Source organism: Leishmania major, chromosome 15, assembly GCF_000002725.2.
Source record: "Leishmania major strain Friedlin complete genome, chromosome 15".
Classification (NCBI taxonomy): domain Eukaryota; phylum Euglenozoa; class Kinetoplastea; order Trypanosomatida; family Trypanosomatidae; genus Leishmania; species Leishmania major.
Window position 1 is genome coordinate 49,040 of NC_007256.2, and position 27,084 is coordinate 76,123.

Below are 27,084 nucleotides of genomic sequence, written 5' to 3' on the forward strand. Positions count from 1 at the left end.
TGCAAAAGGCGAGGGCAGCATCATGCAGTCACTCACCAATGCTGATGCTGCTGCGGAACCGAAATTCCTGAAGGGCTCCCCCCTCCCCTTACTCGGCACATCATCGGTTCAAGATGTGAGCATCGCTTGTCAGGCGTCTTACAACCACGAACACGTGCACATGTGCACAAATATGTACACTAGACCGCTGCTACACTGGCAAACAGAGGCGCAGAAACCCACAGAGAGGTATGCCGCACGTATGCTCAAGGTGTCTCCGTCACCTCGTCGGCATGGCCTGAAAGACAGGACGTGTGTGTGTGTATGTATGTGTGTGTGTGTCGATAGGGGTGTGTGCAGAGCTGGTCAGTGTCTGTCAACTCCTTTCATTGTTGGTTGCTTCCTCGAAAAAAAAACGGTGAAGGGTTGATGCATAGCAGCCGAGCTCCTAACTCTTGGTGTTCTTCGGTCCCCAACCCACTCCCCACCCCTCTGCTCCACCCGCCATCATCTGTCCTCGACAAAGCCGCGTCCCTGTTCCTTCGCCTTACTCGCTCGAATCGGCCCATGTGCAGCGGCAGAAAAGACGCACGTAAGTCAACACTGACTTGAACGCGTGTCCTCACGTGTCATTGCCGATTCGATTTCGGTTCGTCGGTGTCGCTGCCGTGGCCATCATCATCTTCACGTGTGAAGTATAGCGCTGCAGCAGCGCGACAACGACGAGGGGCGAGAGCAAGGGAAAGAGCAAGAGCGGGGGAAAAAAACTGTTAGTAGAGAGACAAGGGAAAAGGACAAAGACAAGAGCGAAACAAAAGTGAAGTCGAGAAAGGGGCGGGAGCGGGGCGCGTGTTCGGTCGGGTGGGGAGGGGGGGGGGGCGTCGCCTCGACGATGGTACGCAACACAAGTGAGCTTTGCAGAGAAAAACGAAAAAGAAGGAGAGAAAAAGACCGCTCGCCCTCTCTGACGGTATAAGTGTCTGTTCGTGTGGGCGAGCGTGTGTGACGCGGAGATGAGGGGGGGGAGGAAGGGTGGTGAGGGAGCGGGTCTAGCCGGCTCTCGGGATGGGTGCGGCACTGCCCCCACCACCCATCATCGCCACCGACCGTCTTCCCTGTATGACCCCTCCCTCTTGCATCGTCTACCATTACTGCCATCTTGAAGTCCGTCTCTCTCTCTCGGTCTGCATGTGCGTCATGGTAAGGCTCACACACATACGGAATAGGTAAGAGAGAAGGAATGAAAAAGTATGAGCAGGACGGAACAGGGACGGTAGGGCACGATCTGACGAAGAATTCTTAGATCGCGCGTGCGTGTATGGGTGTGAGCACCAATGCCTCGTTGGTTAGAAGTGGAAGACAGAGCAGCCGGCGTGTGCGAAAAGAGGGAAGAAGGCCGCTGCTTACTAGACGCGACACCGTTGCCACGCCGGCGAGCCACACCTTCACGCACTCAGGTACACCGCAAACTGTACAGTAGAAGCATGCGAGAAGTGTGTACGTGGCTCCGCCCTTGCGCAGCTGAGAAGTGAGAGAGAGGTTTGGCAACAGAGAGCAGCCAGAGACTCGATGCACAACACGTGTGCTGCAAGCACAGCAAGCAGACCCACGAAGTGCATCACTCAGCCACACGAGAAAAGGGGAACGAGAAGAACATGGCAGGAGCACGGAAAAACGGGTTACGAAGAAGACAGAGGTGATCGAGCGCCGCGCATACACATGCAAGCAACACCCTACCACCCCTTCTCGGCGTTTCACTTCGAATTTTCGCACCTGACATCGTCTCTTCTTCACTTTCTCGTGCTCATCTTCTCCGAGTGCGCACGGCTCGTCATCTCAGTCTTCACAAGAGCGAGATATAGACCGCGTCAATCAGAACACCACCCCATGCACAGACACGCACGCATGCACATCTGGGTACCGTGGAGAGAGAAGAGCCGACGGCGGGCGTCAGATGCGCAGCTACGCCACACACCCGTCCTCAAAACTAAGAAGCAAAACAAGGCGCATATGAAGGAAGATGAATGCCGAGCGTGACGCGTGCGCGCGAGGCTGAGCGCACAGCGTCCCATCGCCCCCCTCGCGGGAAGAAGAAGGGGGCTTCCGGTGCTCTCCATCAGTACTCTATCGGCCTTTGGGTGAAGCCTCTCTGCTCAGCTGCTATACTCTCAAGCTCACTCACTTCCACAGCCACTATAGGTGCTGCTTCTTCACCGCTACCGCATCTTTTTCATCTCCATCCCTCACACCTCTCTCACATCTGCCTTACATCGTGTGTGCAGAAGCAGGGGGTTATGGGCGCGTGTTCAGAGGAGGGAGAGACGAGGCATGCCGCAGCAGGGCGAGAGACGTCTTGCAGCGTAAGCGGAGGATGAGAAAGAAAGAGAGACAACGCACGCACACGAAGCAGAGAAGCGATACAACGACAGAAAAGGAAACGGATGAGGCGGCGGGAGGGGAGGGTTGGTGGACGGGGAGTGCGAGCTCATCCGTCGTAGCGACGAGCACAAGGCGCCCCATCCCACCCGACGTCACAGGTGCACGCATCCTGTGCGAAAGGGAGGGAGGAGAGCGCGAGGCTCATCCGCTCAGGCACACGCGCGCGCACACGAAGATGAACACACACACAGAGACACCCCACACACGTAATCCGAGACAAGCACGCACGAGACACTGCTATTTCACTGCCTCGGTATTTGCTGTGACACTGCACAGCTTGTAGGGCTCGTCTTATCCTTACCGGGACGTAACATGTGGAAATCGGCGGTCCGCTCGTGCTTACACGCACTGCGCAATGCGGCCCGTCATATCGTAAGGGTTGTGCCGGTACTTGGACGGCTGGCCCTGGCTGCACGTGGCCGAGAAACGGCAGTCGCAGTACTGGTTGTCGTGCGCGTTGCTCGGTGCGTAAAGGCTGACGTGCGGCAACTCGTTACTGGGCATGTGGTACACCGGCTGATGTGCCAGCTGGGTCGGGTAGCCGTACTCGGCACAGCCGTACTCGCTGTAGGAAGGTTCGTACGGCGTCGCGCTGTACGGAGACTGGTACATCTCGCTACGCGTGTTGTGCTTCGGCAGGGATACCATAACAGTTCGACGGCGCGGGCGCACCGCTGGCGACGTCGGGGTCGCCGGCTCTGAAAGCGCTAGCGACTCGGACGTGGCGCTGCCGGTAACAGAGTTGCTGGACGGCGTGTGGGACTCCGCCACGGCGACCTCCTTCTGCGCCTGTAAGCCGTCAAGGCGCTGCAGTCCAGTCGCCTTGAGCAGCTCCACGTTCTTTGACTCGGTCTGCAGCTCGTGCTCGCCGTGTGCGAAGGCGCAGCGGCCGGCGTACGGGCACTCCTCGCCCTTGCAGAAGAACTGGCACAGGCTCGTCTTATACTTGGACGGCTTCACCTCCGCATGCTTGTTGGCCTTCGGCATCTTTTCCTCGCGAAAAAGAGGGCGTGTGTGTATGTGGGTGGGTGGGGACTGCTGGCGCAGAACCCAACGAGAGAAAGAGAGAGAGAGAGAGAGAGAAAGGCAGAACGCCTGTCGAGTTGGAGAAGGTACAGGAGCGCGTGCCTGTCTGCGACCTCGTCAGTCCGAAAAAAAAGGAGCTCAGTTGTGTGTATGTATGTGTGTGTGTATATATTTGTTTATACACATATATATGTGGAACCGATGGCGCACACACGCACACACACGCACACACGCACACACACACACACACACGCACACGCACGGCTTTGTTTTAAAACAAAAGTGAAGAAGAAAAAGGAAAGATATGTGAGCGACAAGAGAAAAGGTAAGAGATCGCTGAAGTGGGCGCTAAGCAGCTGAGGCGGGACTTGGGGAGCGGGTGTGGCAGGGGGAAGACGCGGCGAGGTGAAAGGAAGAGCGAAAAAGTAAGAAATCGTAGTGAGCAGGTGTGAGGGTCTGTCCGTGTGCGCGCGGACTCAGTCCGAGGAGCTAGCGGAGTCCAACACCGAAGGAGGATGAAGCTACAGGGATGTGGCGACGCCGACACCTGGTGTGCAAAAATGACGTCAGCAGCGGCGCGACCGCAGGCTGCCGCGAGAGAGGCGTGAAGCAATACGTTCATTCCCGAAACCACCAGATACGGCACCATGTCTCGCCTTCGTCTGGCTTCTACCATTGAGCACTGTCGCATCGACAGCGTGCGCGGGAAGCCTCTGTAGCTGTGAAGAAGGAAACAATGCAGAGCAGGAGTCCATGTGGAGGGCGCGCCCTCTCCTTCAGCGCATCATTTCACTCTGTGGCTGCTTTCTTCGCGTTGTGTTTGGTTAACACGCGTCCACGTCGCATCTTTTGCGAGAGAAGTCTTTGCCTGGAAGCGCATCGCCTGATAGCTGAGGAGACAGCAGCGCAGCATCAGCCCAAACCGTCAGCCACCGTCTCTCTCACTCGCACACGCAGATACGCCGCTTCACTTATGTGAAGGAAAAGCATTATGTGTATGTGTGCGTGTGTGTGCGGGGGGGGGGGGGCAGTTGGTTGGACAGTTTTATGCCTTCGTATTCTCTTTTCTTCAGTTTTGCAGGCTTCTACAAGGTACATGGCGGCGAAGGGGAGGCATCAACGCCTGACGCGCTTCGTGTCCGCCGGTTTGCCTTGTCTGCCTTTCGCACCCGCGTGTTTAGTAGAAGGGCACATACAAGCATGTGCTTGCGGGCATGTCGCTGATCCACGCGCGCTGCCACCACGAGATGCGCCTTCGCAATGAGCCCAGAAAGGGACGCAACATTACTGCGGTGTCGCCGTCGTCCGCGCGGTGTCGATGCACACGCGGCGGCTTCGGCAACGAAAAGGGAAAAAACGCACAAGAGAATGGCACCGCGGTAGAGCAGCAAACTCGGCTGACTCTTCTCCGTCTCTGCCCTCTCTCTCTCTCTTCACTCCATATCTCCTCCCGCCTCCCCCCCCCCCTTTCGGCCGCGTGCCCATCCCGCGGTTACTCTACGACACTATACGGCAGATGCAGCAAGGCGGCGGCTGTTATCAGATGATGAGGGCGTGGGAGTATATGCCTGGGTGCATGTCTGCGGCTGTGAGGATCAAGGTGCTTCCACGTGTACACATGCACACCATGTACGAAGTCATTAGCGTTAGCCGGACGACCACCGCACACGAGCATGTGCGCATGCTTCTCTGAGATTGTGCTCAGTATGTGAGTGCGTACGTGTGCACGAGAGTCTCCAGTGACATTGAAACCCCTTTTTCTACGCATCGCTACCGCTGACAATGCAGGGGGAAGCGGACACGGCGGGGGAAGAAGGGAAAGGCAGGGGGAGAGAGGGGGTGCGCCGAGGCAGCAAGCGAAAACGTGCGCCATGCGCCCGCGCACAAAGACTGACTAACTGACTGACATATTATTGTCGCACGTGCAGGCATGCACAACTCACATGTCAACAGGAAATACAACGAAGAGCACGCACACGTACATGCACGTACCTAAACATAGGATAGAAGCACGCATACATGCTTGTGTGCAATGAACGCGAGGAGGCAGATTCAGAGAAGGGCATTGTCTGCGGGTGTGTGTGTGGGAAGGGAGGCGGAGGAGAGGAGGGACGGGGATAGGCAGAGCGACTGTGTGTCGTGAGCATCAGGGTGTGCGGGTGTGTATGTTCACATGCGTGTGGACGCTCTGCACCATCATCCTGCGCCTCCTGCCCCTTCAAAACCGTCGCGGACGCGAACGCCCGTGCACCAGAGAAGATGCCGTATCACCTCGCCTCCTGCCGTCTGTCCGTCCCTACCTTTCCCCACCTCCCTGCCTCGTCAAACGTGCATGCGCGCATGCCTAGACTGAGGTGCACGCCACAATGAACACAAACTAACGAATAAGAAACGAAAAAAGGAGAAGGGGGAAGCGAGGAGGCGGACAAAGAATCCCTAGCGGACAACCGCGTGCACCTTACGCACGCACGCGCGTCCCTGCAATGCTCTCGCTGCACCGCAGTGCCAACGGCCCGTTTGCCGCGCAGACACACGCCTGCGGGAGGATGTTGGCATGCCTGTGTTAGTCCGGCGTCATCGCCTTCCGCTCGCTGACGCTCACTCTCAGATCGTCGATGCACGCGCGTGTGGTAGTAAGGTTGAGTACGTGGAAGGGGGAAGCGTAACTCAGTCACACAGGCACGCAAGCAGACGCATCACACCGAGCGCACCAGAAACACAGACACAGACACCTCGCCTGCGCCCGTTACCGGCGCAAGGCGAGTCTTTTGTTTTTCGTTGCCTGTGGTGCTGTGGTAGGGCACACGGAGAGGGCAGAAATAGCGAGACAGACAGAGAGAGACGCCGCCCTCGCAGTGGGCGCACGTGCGCCTACGCGTGTATACACGCGCCTCTCTTGTGCGCCGTGCATCGCACTGCCTCAAGAGACGCGTACCACGCAACTCCGTGAAGGAGACGCGCTGTTCTGCTGCTCAACATCGGCACCCCGTCGTTGTCGTGCTCGTGGAAGCCGTGGGCATCGTCGTCAGCGACATCACCGGCACGGGCGCCGCGAGCTTCACAGGGTTGGGGCACAGCGAGATGTAAATCGGCTCACCAAACGAGGTCATTGTTGCGGTGGACGAGGTATACGTGGCGTCGACGGCATCCGCCTCGGAGCCGCTGGTCGCCAGACTGTGCGTCAGCGGAGGCAGAGCGCCTGCGGCATGGCGCATCAGCAGGGGTGGGAGAACGAACTGCCCGCATATGCAGTGGGCATTGTCGAGGCAGTAGCACTGGCGCAGGCGGTCCGCAGCAGCCTTCAACGGCGCGCCTGGCAGCGAGTGACGGATGTCAGACTCCAGCCACGCCCCCTCGCTCGTCTCCGATACGTTGGAGGAGACGTGCTGCTCAGTGTTGCTGCCGTCCGTGGAGGGCAGCCCCACATCCAAGAACTCCAGGAACGAGTGAAGCTTCAGCGGCACATCGGAGAAGTCCTCGCAGTCCTCCTCGACCATATAGCGACACGTTGCGAACGCCATGTCGCCAGCGCAGAGAGGGAGGGGCGAGAGAGGGAGAGAGAACGCTGCCGAGGCCACAGAAGCGGCTGGCACAGAGGGGCGGGGAGGGCAGAAGGAAGACCGAAAAGAGTCCGGAGAGACACGCAGGCGGAAGAAGAGTGCGACAAATATATGAGAGCAGGCAAGCGAAGAGGCAACGCAGTGGTGAGAGAAAAGGAGCAGCGGATGACGGCAGAGGTGCTCAGAAAGTGATGGCGGTGGTGCGGCGGCTGCCGATCTACGCACTCATTCCCTTTGTGCCGACGTGGACGTACGTGTATATGTGTGTGCACGTTGTGTTGCCGTTGACCCGCGCGCGCTCTGCCTCTCTCGCGCGTTGCTGACGCAGTGAGAGAAGGAAGGAGGGACTCGATGTGTGTGACCGCCTCTGCGTTGGCGTGCCCTGTCGAAAGGAGGAGAGGACAGGTATGGTTTCTGGACCGAGGAAGATACGGTAGTGCGTGTGTCAGTTGGGACTGGTGTGTAGGAGAGAGAATGTCAAGTGGTGCGTGGGGAGGGCAAACTTCTGCGTGCGCGTGTGCACGTGTCGTCGAAGAGGTGAAGGTGGAGGCACACCCACCCACACACACACACACACACAGAGAGAGAGAGAGACGTAGAGGGCGAGTGGTGCATGAGTGGGAAGAGAGAAGCAGCGAGAGCCTCAGGAGACACGAGTGCACATTTTTGAACACACATGTGCCCAACAGAGTTCCTTATCTGCCCGCTATACTTGTATGCGCGCGAGTGTCGCCTCGCTCCGCGACGGCTGTGAACGCGTCGATTTCCGTTTCGCTTTGTGCATGCGTGTGGGGCAGTCGTGATATCAACAGAGGCGTAGACTGGATTACCGTTCATTCATCGACCACTACCATCACGGCGACCTTGTATGTGCCGCGATCATCATCACTGGCATCGACTACGCGAGCTGGAACTAGAGCAGTAGTTCAGTGGGCTAAAGCAGCAGCAAGCGAGAGGGAGAGCAATGTCACCGCACGAAGCTGGAGGCGATGAAAACAGCATAGCACACTTTCTCTCCGTGAGACGTCTCGGCGATGTAGACAGAGAGAAGCAGACAAGGACACCCATACAGCGATGAGTAGGAGGCGAGGCGAGGAAACGGGGTGAGGTGGAACAGTCGCACGCACACACGCACACACACACACACACCTATACATACACCCACACATAGAGATGCACGTACACACATACATGTACGCTCATCAACCATCCAACCAACGAAAAGAGGTGATAAAAGGCACTGAAACAGCACCACTGGAGAAGGAAACGAAAGGGTTTGAAAGGCAAAGATGCCGAAGCACACAAAACTAGAGCAGAGGTCGAGGGGTGGGGACTCGTGCACTGGTGCCGCCACAACGTCAGCGGCAACAAGCACAGCAGCGATACCAGAGCACCGGCAGAGCAACGGACGCGCGGAGAAGAGCGAGAGAGGAGAGAGCGCGCGAAGCGGCAGCCGTACACTGACACGTGTGCGCCTACATGTGCATGCAAGCGTGCGGTCACGTCTGCAAGGCAGGCCAAGGTGTGAACGTGGACGGAGATGTCAGAGCCACATGCAGGCAAGGAAATCGAGCGATTGAAAAGGAGAGCAGCGGCGCCGTTCCGCGTGGCCAATCCGGCACTCTGCCTCTCACCTCCTCGCCACCCTCGCCCCAACGCCTCCACACTGCGCGGCACACTCGCAGTGAGCAGCCGCCTTCGGACTCACAGTCCTCCTCCCGCCTCCTGCGTTCTCTGAGATTGAGAGTACGGAGAAGAGGCATGAAAGTACAAATATGAGCTATTCGGCACGTCCAGCTGTCGTTGTTGTGAGCTTCGTTGGTGACGGGCAGTCTTGTTGCATGCGGGTATGCGAACGCCTGTGTCGGTCGGGATGTGCGCAGGCATGCACGCATCATCCACCGTCAATGCACAAGGTGCCATGGACGCGCCAGTCGGCCACACCGCTCTTTTCGTGATCTCTTCCTTTGTTTGTTGCTCACACCCATCGCCCTCCACCGCAGCGTTGAAGGTGCAGCACAGCACAGCATGGCGCGGAACGGCACACGCCCACACGCACGCAAGCCCTAGATGCAATATTCCGCTTCCTCCTCGGTCGCTTCCTCCAGCACGGAGCGCTTCTTGCGACCAGGGACGAAGCGCACATCCATGCCGAGACTGCCGTCGCTGCAAGGCGTGTTGAGGCTATCCTGAGATCGACCGAGCGCCGGCACTGCCTTTACAGTGGTAGCGGACCACTTCTTCTCGCTCTGGGGCAGCGCAACCCAATCTGTCGTGGTCGCAGCAGCTTGCCCACGACGCCGGCCTGGGGTCACCGCCACAGCCGCTCCTGAGCCACCCGAAGGAATGTACACAATTGTGTTCTTCTCAGCGCAGTAGAGCAGCACTGCGCCGGAGTCCGCCTCTGCCGCGCACGAGCTCTTGAACTGGTTCGTCGTGACGGGAGCGCGGCGTTGCAGTTGCGAGGGCTTGCCACCCGCCGCCCGTGACACCTGGCACACCGCCGCGATCGGTCTGCGCTTCGCCTCCGTCGCTGACGACGCCGGCGCTGGCAAGGACGCGTTGGCCTCGGTGCTCTGTATTGCCATGTCCACGAGGACTGGGTTGCTGTTCAGTGCAGCCATAACAGAGCGGCCGCTCTGCAGGTGGTAAGTTTCCGCTACCGTTTCCGAGTTCTTCGCCGCGGCGAGTGTTGCCCCAGGAGTGGAGGCGGTGGTTTTCTCAGCCGTCGCTACGGCCGCAGCGGCGGTGGTCGGCGTATCGTCGGCATTAGCCGTCGCCGTCTCGGCCGCCACGCCATCCTCGCGAGCCATCTGCAGCCAGCGCTCCACCGCGCCTGTCCAGTCAAAGTCTCCTCCCACGAAGTCATCTTCGTTAATGTTAGCGCTGCACTGGCGCATGAGCCGGTCAAGTGGGATGGCTGTGTACGAAGAGCCGCCGATGCCGAGGCCTGACAAGATGGCGTTATAGTCCCCTGCACTGCTGCCGTATTCTTCAGTAGACGAGGTGGCAGCGCCGGAGTGGCTGGCCAGGGACGAGGTAAGGGGGTTCATGGTCCCCTCCGCCGGGCTCCACAGGCTGTCGCCCATCACCTTGCTGGTGCAGCTGCCGCTGCCGCTCTGGCCATGGCTCGTACTGTTCAGTGGGAGTTGAACAACAGTCACCGGCGCCGGCGTCGCTGCCACGAAGTCCGGCGGAGGAAACTGCGCTGCAGCCGCGCTGTTGCTGGCCGTCGTCGTCGGCGTGGGCTGCGGGCTACGAAGACCGCTGTCGCTGCTGTCTGGCATCGACGCCGTTGAGTGACGTGGTGAGGAGGCTGCGGCAACACCGCCAAAGGCCGCGAAGCTCTGAGGGTCTGAGTGTGGGTAGCTCATGGCGGTGCTCGGCAGCATGCAGACACCCGAGCCTGAAGGATGGGGAACTGCAATCAGGCGAGGCTGCGCTGGCTGCTCAACGCTAGGGTTCGGTTGACTGTGGCTCGCCAGCTCCGGAGAGGAGTTCAGGAGTGCACCGGCTGCGGCCATGAGGTTGTAGAGGTACTGCGGCGTGGCCACGTCATCCGGCGCCGTCGCCGATGCGTTGATTGGGTGTCGACCGGTGCTGTGTGCCATGGTGTTGCTACTCACCACGTGTCGTGTAGGCTGACGCAGGCGGTGCTTCGCATCATCGCTTGGCAGCGCATCGGCAGCGGCGACGCCGTTGGCCCGTCTTGTCACACTGGGAGGCGCAGAGGAGCTTGACGCGGCCGCCGGTGGCGGCGGCGGTGGCGTTGGTAGCTGCATGGTATGTTGCAAGGTCGGGTACGACGTAGAGCCGTGCATTACGGGGGCCGCATTGATGGCGTGCTGATTATTATTAATGGCGGAGAACGGGTGGTGGCCCATCGCAGGGATGTAATAGGGCATCCCCGGCATCATCACCGGCATGCTCGCGTACGCGAGGCCGCCAAAGTCACCGGAAAGGCCAAATGAAGGAGGCGTCGGCTGCGGGAGCGGCGGCGGGGGAACAGCAAGGCCAAACATGGTCGGCGGCATCGCCCCGTGCCCCGGCAGAGGTGGCGGGGGTAGCTGCTGACGGCGATTCGGCAAGGCGCGCCCTCGAGTGGTGGGAGCGTCTCCTCTGGCTGCGCTGCTGCTGCCGCTGCCACCGGGGCCGCCGCCAGGAAAGCCGTGGGCATTTTCAGTTGATGCAGAAGACGAATCCAAACTGCCTTTCTTTGTCCTCCGCTTCGCTCCTGCGATGATGGCGGGCATGGAAGCAGATGGGTCGTGCTGCAGCGGCTGTGCTGGTGCATCGCTGTGCTGCCCATCTCCCAAAGCGGCTTTCGCGTCAAAGTGCTCCGAGCAGGGCGATTCGGATGTCAACAGCGTGGCAGCCGCGGCCATCACTGCCTCTCCTGTCGCCGCTTCCGGCAGTGGGGCCGTGTCTTTCGGCTCCGGTCGCAGCTCATCCTCTCCGTGGGCGAAGGCACACTTCTCACCGAACGGGCAGCCTTCCTCGCTGCGAAAGAACGTGCACATGGAGGTCTTATACTTGGAGGGTTTCACGATGTCGTGCCGTCGGTTCTTGGTCATTGTGTCTGGCCGTGGTTGTGTGGAGCAGAAGACAGACAGACAGAGACGAGGAGTAGAATGCGGGTGATGAGCGATTCAAAAGACCTATGCCCTCCCCCACTCCTTTCGGCCCACACACACACACACCAATCCAAGCCGATCCACTCCAATAGCCACACACACACACACACACACGCACAATACATATATATATATATATACCTATATACCGCTAGCACGTATATAAACGTAAATCAAGATGTACAGAGAGAGAGAGAGGCCCGCTATAAATACCTATGTAGAGAAACAGACGTGGATGTACGCTCACGAGAGAGTGAGAGAAGAAACGACGCGAGGCACCACACACGCGTGAAGCAGTGAAACCGCAGAGAGGAGGGGGAGGGAAGACGGGGGGGGGGGGGGGGGGCGAGGAAAGGCCGCAAAGAGAATGGTGCGTACGGGCACAGGCACCCCCACCTTCCACCAAGACAAGGCGACCCACGTATGTAAGCGTCGACAGGCACAGATACCCAGGGAATCTACGGCCCAGAGTCCACCAGCAACGGCGAGGAAGCGCAGCCGAGAAGGCCAAGAGCGCTCCGGCAGGAGAACGAAAAGAAGAGCACAGAAGCAACAGGAAAAAGGAAGAGAGACGGGAGGGAGGCGGGGGGACTTCCGACTTGCGCCGCCGCCAGCCGCGTACAATGAGGAGAACAACGGAAGCAAACCCCTGGATGCCGCGTCTCGGTGTGGGATCGTGGCACTTGGTCGGTTGGTCGGTCTCTCTCCACCCAGAGAGCACGAGCGAAAAGAGAGAGAGAGACGCGAGAACGTAATGCAGACGAAGTAGAGGGGGGTGCATGTAGGTGTGTGCACGTATATGTGTGTAGGCTCCGTACACGGGCAATATGCCCACACGCACACGACAGACAGACCGACGGCAAACAGCGCACCGGCACAGCACACGAGGAGAGGGAAGAGGATAGCGCAAGAGTATCTTCAACGAGAATAAGGTGTCGAGCGCTCGATGCGAATCAACATAGACGCACAGTCTGGTTTCCCTCAGGCGCTTCAGGTTGCAACGCGTCCTGCGCAAGTGTTTAGGCGGGTCACTGTAAGCACTTAGATATGTGTACACGTATGGCCTCCGTCCCTTCACTCAGCCAAGTGTCACCTTGCTCAATGTTCCGCTAGTCCGCACCGTCCGTGCGGCTGCGGATGTCAAATCTATCAGTGTCTCCGCCACCGCTGCTCTCTTCTGTCGGATATGTTTCCCCGTTTCCGTCTTTCTCACCTAATACAACGTAGAATCTGTTCCACCAAGGTTGGAGGAAGGGGGGCACTGATGGCGTGTATAGATGGGAGCACGCGTGCGTGTGTGCGTGTACCAGAGTTCCGTTGGAGGTTGAGAAGGTGAGAGGAAACAATGAGACGCGAGCAGAAAGACGACGCGCATAAGATGAAGAATGCAATGGGAGTGCGCACGCACACACCTACTCATGGTAGGGGGGAATAGCGCGACCGCTGAGCCTGTCAACTCCCTCCCTGGGGAGTCACCTGAGCGATGTGTGTGCGTGTGTGGGTGGGTGGGTGGGTGGGCGGGTGTGTATGTGTGTATGTGTGTTTTTTTGTAAAGTGGATTGAGCCGCTAAGCGCCGGTGGTAACACATGAAAAGAGATTTCTACACTTGCAAGCAAATTCTCCCTCCTCCCACCCCTTGCCGCCCATCCAGCTTGTCTGCTGTCCAAACGTGCAAATCCACACTGAGTCACGCTCAGTGGCGGTGATTGGCGCCAGTTGTCAAACTGTGCGTGGAGACGAGGGAAGAAAATCCCTCTCTTGCGCGCTCTCGATTCCCAGCGGGAATGGGCTACAAGTCGGCGCAAGGCTTCACTTTTACTTGTGTCCCTGCTTGTGTACACTGTGTCGGTTCTGATACTCGTATGTGTGCATGTGTGAATACTAGCTCAGCCGTCCGGGTGCTCTGAACTCCCTCGCTCTCCCTCTTCTCCATGGGAGGGATAGGGAGAGCGCGATGAAGAGCCTTGGTTCTGTTGTCTCCACGTTGATACGCCAGCTCCTGGCATGGTAGCCCGGTGCAGCTTGGGTGCTGCAGAGAGGTAAGGAGAGGCGGGGTAGGGGTCTGAAGCAGACCTGTGAGGAGCTCCTTCGGTGCACGCAAGCTCGCACATGCATGAAAAAGGAAGACAAACGTAGACGCAGAAGCGCGCCACAAAAACACACGCACGCACACAGACGGAGACGGCGACAGACACAGGCAGCGAGCGAGGAGGAGAACATAATAGAAGGAAAGGAAGGAGAGAGGCGTGTCGAGTATTAACGTATGGAGAAGTGGGGGAGGGGGAGTGAGCACGACGAGGTGGTGGAAGCGCCTCGTCTCGCTCCTTTTCTCTTGCCCACACGGTGCTTGACATACAAAATCGAAACGAATTCTTCAGCGCAGCGAGCACACATGCGCAGCGATACCATCGAAAACAGTGAATTAGCGCAAAAGCACGCCAGCACACACAGAACAACAGTCCAGTGAGAATGAACGGCGAACATCCTGATCAAGACCAGCAAGGGTGGTCCCACTAGAAGCACTCCAACAGGAAGAAACCGCCACACAAAGAGAGAGAGAGAGAGAGAGAAACGCACAGGCCTCTGCATATGTGCGTCCGTGCACGTTCTCTCTCCGTTTTTCTACACACACACACACACACACACACACACGTGCACACAACAACGAGAGAGAGACACGAAAACATTTTTACCCTGACCGTGTCGCCTGTGGCTGCGTTTTCGTTGTTTGTTTGTTTTCTTACGTCGCGTACAGAGACTTCTACCAGGGCTTGCAGGCTCGCTCCCGCGGCTTACTTGAGATCCACGATCATGATGGTCATGTTGTCGGTGCCCTCCGCCACGGCCGGGCCGCCCTCCGGTGAGCTCGGTGCGAGGCATCGGTTGCACACATCCTTGCAGATGTCGATGTTCGACATGCCTTTCGCTTTCTTGTCGTTAATAAACTCGATGAGCTCCTCGCTGCTCAGCACATCGAAGATGCCGTCGCAGGCGATGGCCACGTACGAGTCGCCGGCGCTCCGCTTTGTTGTGATTACGCCGGGCACCGGCACCACAAGCTGCTGCGTTACCTCCCGCTTGGTGTCCCTCTTGTACACAAAATCGCCCATGGCGCGGCTCATGGCCAGCTGCCCGTTCACGCGGTTGTCCTGCACAAATCCGCCGGCCGCCTCGATGCGTTCCTTTTCGGCCGCCACGTCCGGCTTGTGGTCGTGCGACAGGTCAAAGGCGCCGCCGTTGCGGCATAGCACCGCACGCGAGTCGCCAACCCACGCGCACGTCATCTCCTCAGGGGACACGTACACGGTGACAGCCGTGCATCCAGAGCCGCCCTCGCCGAGCGCGGCCTTGAGCTGCCTATCGACGTCAAGGAAGGCCTTCTCAAAGTCGATGATGTGGTGGTGATTGCCTGCCGGCGTCGCGTACTTCTCCACAGCACTGGAGAAGATCTGGCTGCACAAGTTGGCGCTCTGCACGCCGGAATGGCCGTCGAAGACGCCGAAGTAGCCCTCCTTGCTATCTGCGCTGCCCGACAGGAACTTTACATTTACCAGATGCGCATCCTCCATATGTGCGCGCCAGCCCTGCATGTCGCCAACCGCGACGTTAAAGTTGGGGTTATCGGTGTGCGTCTCGCTACGGAAGTCCGTCATGGGCTTACTACCGAAGGGACGCTGCGCGGTAAGGAGCTCAGCCAGCAGCTGCTGCAGCTGCATACTCTTCTGGCGGTTGATTAGCGCATTCTCCAGCTCGTTAGTCGAGCGCTGCTTCGCCAAGTCGGCGTGCTTCTTGCGCTGGCCTTCGCGAGCCCTTCCCTCCTTGACCATCCTCTCCGTCCGCTCTGCACCAATGTGCCGCGTCGTCTTCGAGAGCTCAGAAAGGAACTTCTCGAAATCATCGTCCTCCGCCTGCTTCTTCATTTTGACAATGATGCCCTTGTTGCCATTTCCGTGCTTGCTACCGTTGTCATGGGAGCTGCTACTCTTTCGCTTCACGGGCATTTTCATTACTACCCGCTGTTCCTTGAGATCTGTCTGCTTATTTCTGTCTGTGTGTGTGACTGTGTGTGTGTGTGTGTGTGTATGTGTGTGTGACTGTGTGTGTGTGTGTGTGTATGTGTGTGTGTGTGACTGTGTGTGTGTGTGTGTGTGTGTGTGTGGTGGGCTTGTCGCGTACGTGACCGTCTTTTCGTTTGGTACCCGTCTAGGAGTGGAGACGGTAACAAGGAAAAGGCGAGCTGGGCATGTCAGGTGGGGATGGGTGGTGCAGTGCGTGTGTCGAGGAGAAGGGCAAAGCGGCAAAAACTTCGAGCGCGTTGACGGTCAAGATAGAGACAGACACACAGACATAAAGGCGGAACGAATGAGCGAGGCGGAGTCCTTCGTTTGCGTGTGCCTGTGTGCGTCGAAGGCCACATTCAACAGCCCAGAGGCACGCCCGCATTGAACCCTAAACACGGTTCCTTATGTAAAAGGGCGCACTCCGTAGACGCAGTCGCTCTCCATCTCCCTCTCTCTCTCTCTCTCTCTCTCCGCCCTCTTCCGCATTCCTTCAGGTGCGGCAGAAGCACAGGTGGGGTAGCATCGGAAGAGAATGGAGGGAAGGGAGAGTCTGGCAGGCCTTGAAGGAGAGGCTCCGCGGTGGCAGGTGGTGGGGTACGCGCATGTACACAGAAAGAGCGAGAAGAAGTGAGGCACAAATTGGTGCGGCGATGAGAGCACAAGCGGCAGAGACGAAAACGCCGCGTCCAACACCCCTCTTGGATGTCTCTGCCACTGCTTGTTTGGGCACGCGACGCACCCGCGTGAGGTAGCGAATCGATCACGCAGAGATAGGGATGGGGAGGGGGGAGGGAGGGAGGGAGAGGACGACAACGGCGACCACGAGAGAGAGACAAGAGAGACAGGAAATGAGAGGCAGGCCATCGTCTATAAGCGAAAAAGGCAACACGCACGCGCGCACACACACACAGCAACACATATACGCATATACACACACACCAGCTCACTCACTTCGGGAACGCAACAACGACCACACCTGTGCGGAAGAAGGAGGGGGAGGGGCGCCGCTCGAGCACAGAAGAAAAAAAAGACAGAGGAGGAGAACGAGAAGGCAGACATCTACACACATGCGCACACCGGGATACCACGCAAGGCAGCAGAGCAACCGAACGCTGAGGGAGGTCCCCCACCCCACTCCACCTCACACCCCCACACAACGAGAGCACCACGGGGCACAGACAGAAACAGACAGGAGAACGCGAAACGGGGAGGGGCCAACGACGCAAACGACGCCTTCACGGCGCATTGTAAGTCCGGCACAAGACATACGGATAGACAAAGGTGAGAGATTACACAGGCAGGTGCACAACGAGCAGGTCGACCAGCACGCACGCAAACAAGGGGTGGAGGCAGGGGAGGGAGGGAGGCAGAAGATAGTAATAGGTGTTACGAAAACAAGGAGGTAGAGGCTGAGACGTGTAGGCTGTATGGTGTTATTTCCTTTGGTTCCTCTTTCCACGGGGGAGGGAAGTAGTCGCCGCCTGCCTCCCATCTCTATTCGACTGGAGGAAGAGCAGATGCGCGGCTGTGCTCTGTGGAGGTGAGCGTCGTTGTCGTTGTGGCAGTAATGCTCTGCGGCGGCTGCGGCTGCGGCTGCGGCTTGCTGTTCTGAGAGCATTGAGTGTGTTGCTGTTTCTGTGGGGGCTGCGGGGCGGATATCGGCTGAGCAATTTCACGATCCTTCTGTTGCTGAAGGTCTGAAGTGTACAGGGGCCTCAGGAAAGGATGCTGCAGTGCATCGCGGCAGTTCATCCGCTCCTCCGGTTCATATCGCAAAAAGCGTGAGACGAAGTCGTGGAACTCGCGGTACGCCGTTTCGTCGTGGCCGGGAGTGTGGAGACGCCGGCCGCGCGGCCCGCCGGTGGTGACGCCGATGACGCTCTCGAGCGTGCGCCGCTCCGGAATGGGCTCCTTCAGCTGAAATCCAGACGTGGCGTTGCCGTAGTAGAACCGATTTGCCTTGGGCGACCCTGCCACCATTCCCGCCGGTATCGGGCCGAGAGTGGCCTCGATCTTTGCCAGCTGCGCCGCCTCCGTGCGGCCGTCAAACAGAGGGACGCCGGTGTGCATCTCCACTAGCACGCACGCCAGCGACCAGCGATCGATCGGCGTGCCGTAATCGAGAAACAGTATCACCTCTGGGCTTCGGTAGAACCGGCTTTGGATGTAGCGGTGGAAACGTTTGGCAGTGTAGCAGGCGGAGCCAAAGTCGATCAGGCGGATGCCGCTTCTGTTTTGATTGCGCAGCAGTATGTTCTCTGGCTTCAGGTCGCAGTGGATTATCGGGTGCGGCTTCTGCAACTCAAGCTGCAGCAGCGTGTGCGTCAGCTGGTAGGCGAACTTGCGCACTAGGTCCAGACTCACGCCATTGAACCGGGTACACTTGATGAGCTGGTAGAGGTTGAAGCTCAGCAGTTCAAACACCAGTACAAGGTGGCCCTGCCATTCAAACACCTTCAGCAGCCGCACCACGAGATGGTTCAGCGCTGGGTTCTCGTTGAGGCGCAACAGGATGTCAAGCTCCAGCTTCGCCTGGCTCCGAAAGCTCGAGCCGCGACGCGTGATCTTCATCGCCACAGCCTCGGACCGCTTCTGGTCAAAGCCGCGGATAACGGTGCCGAAACTGCCCTTGCCCAGTACCTCCTGCGCAATGTACCGCTGGAAGATCACCTCCCCTGGTAGGAACAAATAGTGACCATCCTTGTCATCGTAGCCGCTGTTGTACTTCGGTCCCGGCGACTCGAGGCGCCGCTGGGCGCAGTACCGCGCGTTCACCATCTTGTACAGGTCCAGAAGATGCACGCTGAGGGAGATGGCTGGGCGTGCGTAGGGATCGGCCCCGTCCGAGGTACTCGCGCCCGCGCCGTTGGTACCACCCTCCTTCGCGGCAACACTCAAGGAAGATGTAGTCGCTGCCGCCGCAGCAGCGCTAGACGCGGTGGGGTGGGATAGGGGCAGCTGTGGGTGCGACGGTGACCGCGTGGTGCCGGCTGCCGTGGACGCGACTGACTCGGAATGAAATGGCAGCCTGCCGTTACTAAAACCCGTTCTGGCGTGCATCGTTGCGAATGCCAGAGAGTGGTTCTTGGCAGCGGTGGTGGTGCTCGCGTCTTTGCGATGTGCAGCCGTGGGCGCCGGCGGCCCAGTCGAGTGGGGAGACGCAGAAGATGGCGCACCTGCCTCTGCGGTGACGTGCACATCGTTGAGTCGGCCCTCCGCTGACGCCGACACGGCTGGATGATCACAGCCATTTGCGCCCGTGGACGCCATTGGTGCAGCTGGTCGCACTGCCGGATCTGCATGCGCGGCAGGGGGGTTATGCGTCGAGGATGCTGGCTGGCCTTCGCCCGCGGTGCGGGGGGACAGGTGCGACGATGAAAGGCGAGGCCGGGCGGCAGTCGAGGCTGAGTTGGGGGAGCTGCTACTGCTACTTGTTGTGGGGGCGGGCGCCGCGTTCACCGCTCGAGTCTCTCGCGGCTCCGTGATGATCTCAACAGCGGCGCTCGGCTCCGAGTAGCCACCATGAATGGCATCAGAGGAGTGCCAGTGGGTGCCTATGCGGGCCGCGTGACCGTAGTGGAGGTAGTGGCGATGGCTGCTATCCACTTGCGTGGGCTCTGCCTCCACCGCATATGGCGCATGGGTCTCCCCCTCCAGCGTCGCGCACCTGCCGCGGTGGTGATGCACCAACCGCTCCGGGCTCACCCGCGACAACGTTGCCTTCGAAGAGTCAGCCATTGCTGATCTCCCCCCTTCGCGGCCAGAGCGAGGGAGAAACGGAGCAGCGGATGCAAAGATGCTGAGAGGGAGGAAGAGAAAGACGACGAGAGAGGCAAACAGCAGTAAGTAGCAAAAGGGAGTACGGAGGAGCGGCACGCACGCAGGCCAGCATGACCCCGACTCGCCAGCGACCTCCGTACAAAAAAACAAAGCGAAGCGACAGAGAAATGGCGACGGAATTCGGTGTCCTAGACCGAGGGATGCACACACACAGGCACGCACACACACACGCTCTCTTACTGCTCGATCTTCTCGTTGTTTTTTTTTTTTGTTGTTGTTGTGTCCGTTCCCCTTGTGCTGACTTCGAAACACGTCCGTACACCCGCACGCACACACATACACGCACACACACACTATCACTGACGCTTGCACAGCGTTGCACCGTCGACTTTGGTGCCGCTTTCTCCACCACAGTGTGCGTGTGTGTGCGTGTGTGTGTGTGTGCGTGTGTGCGTGTGTGTGTGTGTGTGTGCGTGTGTGCGTGTGTGTGTGTATGTGTGTGTGTGCGTGTGTGTGTGTGTGTGTGCGTGTGTATGAATTCGTGGGTCAGAGTAGGACGTCACACAGAGCAGCACCAGCACACAACGACAAGCCCGGTCACCACCAAATCAACACGCGCACACGCAAAACGCAGGTCGAGAGCGGGGCAACGAAACGGAAGCACAGAGAGCGACAAAGACCCCGAGAACAGGCAGTTCGCTACGGAGACTGGAAGACCAACAAGCGGGGTGGGAGTGGGGGTGGGAAAACGCACCCTCGCACGAGCCACGGGCGAAAGCTTAGCAGAGCGAAGGACGAAGTCGCGAGAGAAGAGAGAGCGGCAGGAAGAGAGAGAGAGAGAGAGCAATGAAAACAAAAACAAGGGCCGACGCGAAGCACAGAAATTAGAGAGAAAACGGGGCTCGCGACAGCCAACGGCGCGCACCGCACGCCCAAAAGGCGTACGCGGGCCGACAATGGAAGAAAGGCCGTTCAGAGGGAGGGAGGTGGCGGAGGTCCGCGCACGCTTGAAATGAAGCACGCGCGCCGTCATGCACATACACACGTCCGCCTCAACGAGCAAGCCCACACACGCGCGCGCACACACAACACTGAAAATAGAAGAAAAGCAAGTCGGCAGGGCGGAGAGGAATGAAGAGCGCACAGAGGCACAGCGACACGGGGGCCAACAACAACCAATCGAAAAATCGAATAGCAGCGAGGCAGAGAGAGAGAGCGTGTGTGTGTGTGTGTGTGTGTGTGTGTGAGACGGGGGGGGGAGGGCGCGTAGAACCGAGATAACGCCGCCAAGGGCAATCAAAATGTAGAGAGAGGGGAGGGGAGCGCAAGGATCTATATGGTCGTTTCTCGGCCTTTACAGAGGAGAGCGGGTGGTGGCGCACACGGCGAAGGAAACGCCGGCGGAGAGAGAAGAGCCACACGGGAGGCAGGCAGAAAAGGGAAGAAAGGCGCAAGGGAGGCCAGCGGCGCAGTCGTCCTCACCTGTGGGCTTCACAGGGAGCGAGGGGACGCGCGAGAACCGTGCCGCACTCCTCAGCGACACCCTTTTCCTTCGGATGTGCGTGGGTGCGATGCGGGCGTGTGTGGCTCGGCAAAGCCCCGCGGGACGAGAGGAGGAGGACGTGCTTTACCTTGCCACTCCAGAGAGAGAGAGAGAGAGGTGGGATTCAAAGGGTGGAGGCTGATGGCAGCCGGCAGTCTGGTATGACGCTTGTTCGACGCGGATTTGGCAATCCGCGGGGGTCCACGCGATGCAGAGGGGGAGAGAGAGAATAGCACACAACGCACAAATCAACGAACCAGCGACCGCTGTTCAAGGGGGCGGGGCGGGGCGGGTTGGGTGGAGGGATGAGATAGGCGGGGCAGAAGGGTAATGGAGTCTAACTCAGCTTCGGGGTAGCAGCAATCGACCTTTTACAGCTGTCCTGTCGAGCGTGCAGGCGTCACTGTGGGGCAACGAGGAGGGGAGGAGCGTGTGCCTGAGTGTATGATTTGTGGGTTTGATGGGGAAGCAAAAGACAACACGCGAGAGGCAGACAGGCAGAGCGAGAGAGAGAGAGGGAGAGATCACCGCCCAACGACGTGTGACTACGTCTCTCTTTTTGCGTGAATATATATGTATATATATATATATAGGAATAGGTAGATATGTAGATAGAGATAAATAGATATATTTATTGTTTTTTACTCACGCTTCCAGGCAGCCTCCCGACAACGGAATGGTCGGGGAGATGGAAGGAGAGGCAACGATGCACGTGTGTATTCGATGCCTCTCCGTTGGCGGGTGTACTTGAGTCCGTGCCCGGGTGGTGTGATGCGGGCACGCTTGCCTCTCCCCTTTTGCCGTGTGTCGCTTTGCTTTCTTCGTTTGCTGCTGGATAGGCGTGGGGCTGGGGAAGGGAAGGGAAGGAAAGGGGGAGGGGATAGCGGGTGGGAGTTGGCGGTAGAACTACGACGCTTGCTGCTTTCGATAAACTACTCGCCGACGAGAGGACAGAGAGGGGTGTGGAGACAGCCGTCGGCTTGCGTGTGTGTGTGTGTGTGTATGTCCCTCAGAGAGAGATAGAGCGAGCGAAGGCAAACACAAAGCCGACACACACTCACACATGCGCAGTGAGAGAGAGAGGAGGGAGAAGGAGAGGCACACACGCCGACGAGGAAGCGGCAGAAGGTCCACACGCGCCATGGCATGCGAAGAAAACAAAGAGTACGGGGGTACCCGAGAGAAAGGGTGCCGCAAGGCGCCATTCACTCCGGTTCCACGAAACTGCCTCGTCATCGTCTCGATGGCGCGCAGGACAACCGGTTCACCGACATGGGCCGCGACGCAGGCCCTCCATCTATCACACACCCGCCGCTGCGTGGGCTGTAGGTAGTGGAGAGCGCTGACCATGCAGAAGGCAAACAAAACCGTTCACCTCCTCAGGCTCTCCCTCGCACGGGCAGAGGGCAGTCAGAGCACAGTTGCTATCTTTGTACGCGTTTTGGGTTTCCCTCCGAGAGCCTTCGGAGGGGCGGAAGAGGCGAACAGCGTGGAGTCAAAGCAGGGGGTGGGCGCAGGGAGCTTGTGCGTCTATGGTGCATGCAATGAGTAAAAGCAAGCCACGCGAGAAACAAGGAAGCCAGAAGACTACCATGGCGCACACGGACAGTGAGAAGACGGCGAGGGGTAAGAGATACCGAGGGAAGGGCACGGCGGCAGAAGCGGGAAGAGATGGAGATGGCAGTACAGAGCTAACCCTGTATCCGTCCCCTCCCACCCCTCAGCCAACTGACCCTCCCGCCAACGCGCTCGTAGTCGGAACAGAAGAAAAGCAGGTGCAACTGGGTCGGAGACAGTTACGAGCTCCAACCAGAACACCCCAACAGATGATACTGGAAGACACACTTGCACACACACACACACACGCAGAGGCGTCTATAAACATAAGGAAGGCCTTCGTTACCACATGAGTTGGGAGAGGAAGGAAGGGTTGGGGCAGAAGGTGAAGAGAGCCCCCCCCCCCCTCCTTCCCACACCTCTACCAGTGGCACCACGAAAACACAGGGAATCAGCAGTGGCAGACAAGGCAGTGCCACCGCAAGCAGCGGGCCTCGATGTAGAGAAAAAATGATGTCAAAGTGGCTCTCTGCCCTCCTCGCACCCCTCCCGTCCTCTCACCGCCACAACGTCCGAAAGTCGGACGCTGCACAGCTGTCAGTGCTTACTCGCACGTCGCTCACCGAGTGCGGCTGCCGCTGCCGCGCCAGAGCCGTTCCACGACGCCATTCGAGAAAGCGGGCGGAACGGTAGAGATCGCCCGCCGTGACGGCTGTCGCTCACAGCCTTGTGCAGCCGATCCTGGCGTGACTGCACAGTCGATTGCCGGGCCTTCGGTGGAGAAGGGTGCGGTAGCGGCAAGGGTGACTTGTGCGCACTCGGAGACAGTGCGGCGTCTGTGCAGAGGTGCAGAACGTACCTCAGAAGACTCGCCAGCCTATCCGACATTTCAATGGATGCAGCAGCGGTGGCAGTGCTGCCATCCCTGCGGTTGCCAACGGTGCCGCTGCTTGAGGCCGCCAACGTCGTCTCGATACACGACACGATCGCTCGCAGGCAGTCCCCTCGCTGTGAATTTTCGCGCTCCAGACAATCACAGCGCTGCCGCAGCCGCAGCTGAGCCGCAGAGGACTCTCGAAGGGCACCCTCCACCTCAGCGAGTCGGTCGCTGTCCTTTTTCAGCTCTGAGAAGCGCAGCAACAGTCGGAGGCGTTGTAGCTCCTTCATGTCCTTCCTCTTATCGTCGTGCACTAAGCATTCTGTGGCAGCTCCTTCGCAACTAGCCCCGTCCACGCCTGAGACGGAATCAACCCTGCGCGAAGCCCCCGAATCACCATGGCAAGAAGACACAGCATCGGCGGGCTCTCGAGAGGAGACATTTGGAGAACAGCGTTGCTGCAGAGCAAGCATGCTGGCGCGGTGCCACAACACCGACGTATCGGCGGTAGGGAGTCTCCGCTGCGCGCCGGCCAGCTCGCCACGCAGTTGGTCCATCAGCTGCCTCGTCGCGTCACTGCTGCCACCGATGTCTTTGTCGGTCGGTGTCGTGGACTCCGTGGCAACAAAGTCCGTTTGCGTCTCTGAACTCCGGCGGTGAGTTGAGAGTGATGACGGCTGCATTTCAGGGTGCGCTGCCGCCGCAGGTGTCGATCGCGTCGTGAACATCGACGTGATGTCGAGAAGAACCACCGGCAGCGGTGAGAACGTTGCTGGTGCAGTGGAGGGCGACGAGGGAGTGTGCGAGCAGCACTCCGCCTGGGGTAAGTCGTCTTTCCACTCCGTGAACGAGCCGCATGAGACGGGTGATGTCGGCACGGGCGTCACAACGACACTGTCCGCCCACCGCACGGTGTTGGCCACTGCTGATGCCACTTCTGCGATCGACGCCAACGGTGCCGACGCGCGACCAACGGGTGACGAAGCTACGCTGACCGCACGGATGCGGCCAGTGCAAGCAGGAACACGCGGCTTGCCCTGTAGAGACTCCAGCGCTTCATACGAGCTCTGCGCACTCCTCGCCGCATGTGCCAGCGACGCTTGCAATACGGCGATGCGCTCCTGCTGCTGCTGTATAATGTGCAGAAGATGCAGGTGGGGATGAGATGATTCCCGCGCAACAGCGGTGGTGGTAGTAGTAGCGCTCAACGACGGCACAGGGGTGCCCGCGGAAGGGGCCGCCGTCTCTACGCCGTCTTCTAGTCTAGGGTGTGGCACTTGGGCCATTGTGGGTGGGGAGACGCAGAAAGCGTCCGATGGTAGTGTGTCTATCGCTGCATCTTGACGCTGTGCCGCGTAGTCTAACTCGGCCGAGGGTGCCACGGTCGTGGGGTTGACGACCGCGGTGGAAGACGCCGGGATGCTGGCCTCAGCGTAGGCGTCGACAGCAGCAGCATCGTGGTGCACAGGGGTTTCCATCATGAGAGCAGCCAGAGAGAGGAAGCGAGGGTGGGAGGGAGGGAGGGAGTGGTGCCTCGGCTTCGACAAGGGGGCGGGCGCGGCAATGGAGGCATGCAAAGAAAGCGAGACGAAGAAAAAGGAAACGGAGACGAAGGCAAGAGGTGGAGAGATGGAGGTGGATGGGCGTGAGCCTGCACGCCGGTAGGGCGGTGGGAAGATCAAAAGGTAGGAGAAAAGTGGTTTCTCCGACAGAGAGGAAAACAAGAGGGGGGGGGGGGCAGAAGATGCGCACTGGTGTCTTTACCTGCGCGGCAGGGTGAGGAGGGGCAACTCGCACCGGGTTGCTGCCTTCCACCGCCCATCCTGTTCAGCTCGACCCTCTTATCACATCAGCCGTACACTCTCTGCTCCAACCATACGGCGGCAGACTCGTCAGCGGCAGCTGCTGCCGACGTAAGAGACAAGGACTGGTCACCTTAAACACGCAAACACGTGGGCACGCAGCCGTAGGAAGAGCGGGAGAAGGAGCATCGCAGAGGAACTCCCTTCCTCATTTCTCCTCTCCCCCGTGACGCCAGCGGTGCGCTCACTTGTCCGTCAAAGGATGTCCTCATCAGTCGGTTGTCTTTTCCCTCGCCTGCGTGCAAGTTGATGATGTTGTGCTGTAGTTGGTAGGACGGAGCCTCCTCCCGCCGTGCCTAGCCTACGGCGCTCGAGGATGCTGGGTGCGAAGCAAAGGGGTCGAAAGAGGGGGAGGCGTTGAGGCCAACGATAGGGGCGCCAAAACGGAGGGAAGGAAGGAGGGAGATGCAGCGACGGAGCGACACACGCAAGCGTCACCGTGTGGTCGTGGTGATGCGGCTGTGCGTGAGTGCATGTGAAGAAGGGGAGAGAGGAGACGGAGGCACGAAACGAGGCGGCGAGAGAGTGCGAGGCGTGCTAACCCCGACGCGTCAAGCCGCATTCCTTCAGCAGTGGAGAAGAGAGAACACGTCATCTGTCGCGCAGCCTTGCAAACTCTTTCTTCCCCTTCCCACTCCCCGGATGTGCACACACACACACACACACTCACACACCCTCACCTCTCACACCGCGCAACATCACCAGTAATGCCATAAACCCCCTGTACAATGCCAGCGGCAGTCACACACACACAGACAAGCAACTCCCCTCCCTCCCCTACCGCTTCCTCACGGTGAGAGAGAGGCCGCACGTTTCACGAAGTTCTTGTTCGGGTCCGTGATCCAGCCCACTGCAGGGTACTTGCTGTGGAAGCGCTCCTCCCACTCATGCAACGTTTTAAGATGTTCGGGGGCAAGGGTGGTCCAGTCCGCGTTGATCTCGTCGCGGCCGACGATGACCTTGCCGAGCTGACGGGAGCTGTCGCAGCCGGCAAAGGCGCTGTATGGTCCCTCCGGCCCGTACCACTCGAGCGAGACGTTGTAGATGATCCCCTTCACCCCCACGAACACCTGCGGCTTCTTCTTCCCGTCGAACTGCGCCAACTCCTCCACCGTGTAGGCACGCGGCACGAACGCGTCTCGGCGGGGCTTCTCAGCCAGCCGTTGGTGACTTTTAAGCTGCAAGCGCACGAAGATAATGACGAGGAAGCCCAGAAAGACGCCAAGCACAATGCTGGCATGCGTCACCTCGCGCGCGCCAGACCCGGTCGCGTCCGACATGATGGCAATGGTGCTGTGGTGGGTTGCTTCCTTTCTATATCCTTCCCCTCCAGCAGACCTACTGCTGTGTGTGTTGCCACGCTCTGCAGACAGTGTACAGCAGGCCTCTCCCTTTCAGGCTGGCGTTGGCCTGCGCTGCACAGGTCGAGGTGTTTCGTGCTGCAACCGAGAGTAACGAGTCGAGGGGCGGAGAGAGAGGGTGAGGGTAGCGAGACGTTAGTGTGCCTGCTCGTGTGAGCGCCTGTTAGTTCATGCGCACGTGTATGCGTACGTCTGTGTGGAAGTGGGCGACAGTGTTACGAAGGACGTCAGCGAATCCGAGAGAGAGGTAGGCAAGCAGGCGCGCAGGCGATCAGATGCACTAGTGAGAACTGGAACGAACCCGATAGAGGAAGAGTGCGTGTGGACGAGAAAGAAAGAGATACAGATAGATGCCCGTGCAGGTAGCCACTTGTACGGCGGACTGCGATCCAGCAGCGCTGCCG

The 27,084-nt window shown here is 59.1% G+C and overlaps 7 protein-coding genes across 7 annotated transcripts; all 7 read right to left on the minus strand.

Annotated features, from left to right (window-relative positions):
• Window positions 1-2,757: 2,757 nt before the first annotated feature.
• LMJF_15_0140 (conserved hypothetical protein) lies at window positions 2,758-3,405 on the minus strand (the record flags this gene model as incomplete). Its single annotated transcript, XM_001681876.1, has 1 exon — window positions 2,758-3,405. The coding sequence occupies one exon, from the start codon at window positions 3,403-3,405 to the stop codon at window positions 2,758-2,760; it is 648 nt and encodes a 215-aa protein (XP_001681928.1).
• A 3,011-nt stretch (window positions 3,406-6,416) lies between these two features.
• LMJF_15_0150 (hypothetical protein) lies at window positions 6,417-6,965 on the minus strand (the record flags this gene model as incomplete). The annotated part of the gene is made up of 1 exon (XM_001681877.1): window positions 6,417-6,965. The coding sequence occupies one exon, from the start codon at window positions 6,963-6,965 to the stop codon at window positions 6,417-6,419; it is 549 nt and encodes a 182-aa protein (XP_001681929.1).
• Window positions 6,966-9,070: 2,105 nt separating this feature from the next.
• Window positions 9,071-11,578, minus strand: LMJF_15_0160 (conserved hypothetical protein; the record flags this gene model as incomplete). Its single annotated transcript, XM_001681878.1, has 1 exon — window positions 9,071-11,578. The coding sequence occupies one exon, from the start codon at window positions 11,576-11,578 to the stop codon at window positions 9,071-9,073; it is 2,508 nt and encodes an 835-aa protein (XP_001681930.1).
• Window positions 11,579-14,431: 2,853 nt separating this feature from the next.
• Window positions 14,432-15,646, minus strand: LMJF_15_0170 (putative protein phosphatase 2C; the record flags this gene model as incomplete). Its single annotated transcript, XM_001681879.1, has 1 exon — window positions 14,432-15,646. The coding sequence occupies one exon, from the start codon at window positions 15,644-15,646 to the stop codon at window positions 14,432-14,434; it is 1,215 nt and encodes a 404-aa protein (XP_001681931.1).
• A 1,548-nt stretch (window positions 15,647-17,194) lies between these two features.
• On the minus strand, window positions 17,195-18,760 carry LMJF_15_0180 (putative serine/threonine-protein kinase; the record flags this gene model as incomplete). The annotated part of the gene is made up of 1 exon (XM_001681880.1): window positions 17,195-18,760. The coding sequence occupies one exon, from the start codon at window positions 18,758-18,760 to the stop codon at window positions 17,195-17,197; it is 1,566 nt and encodes a 521-aa protein (XP_001681932.1).
• A 4,417-nt stretch (window positions 18,761-23,177) lies between these two features.
• LMJF_15_0185 (conserved hypothetical protein) lies at window positions 23,178-24,938 on the minus strand (the record flags this gene model as incomplete). Its single annotated transcript, XM_001681881.1, has 1 exon — window positions 23,178-24,938. The coding sequence occupies one exon, from the start codon at window positions 24,936-24,938 to the stop codon at window positions 23,178-23,180; it is 1,761 nt and encodes a 586-aa protein (XP_001681933.1).
• A 1,169-nt stretch (window positions 24,939-26,107) lies between these two features.
• LMJF_15_0190 (conserved hypothetical protein) lies at window positions 26,108-26,599 on the minus strand (the record flags this gene model as incomplete). The annotated part of the gene is made up of 1 exon (XM_001681882.1): window positions 26,108-26,599. The coding sequence occupies one exon, from the start codon at window positions 26,597-26,599 to the stop codon at window positions 26,108-26,110; it is 492 nt and encodes a 163-aa protein (XP_001681934.1).
• Window positions 26,600-27,084: the final 485 nt, after the last annotated feature.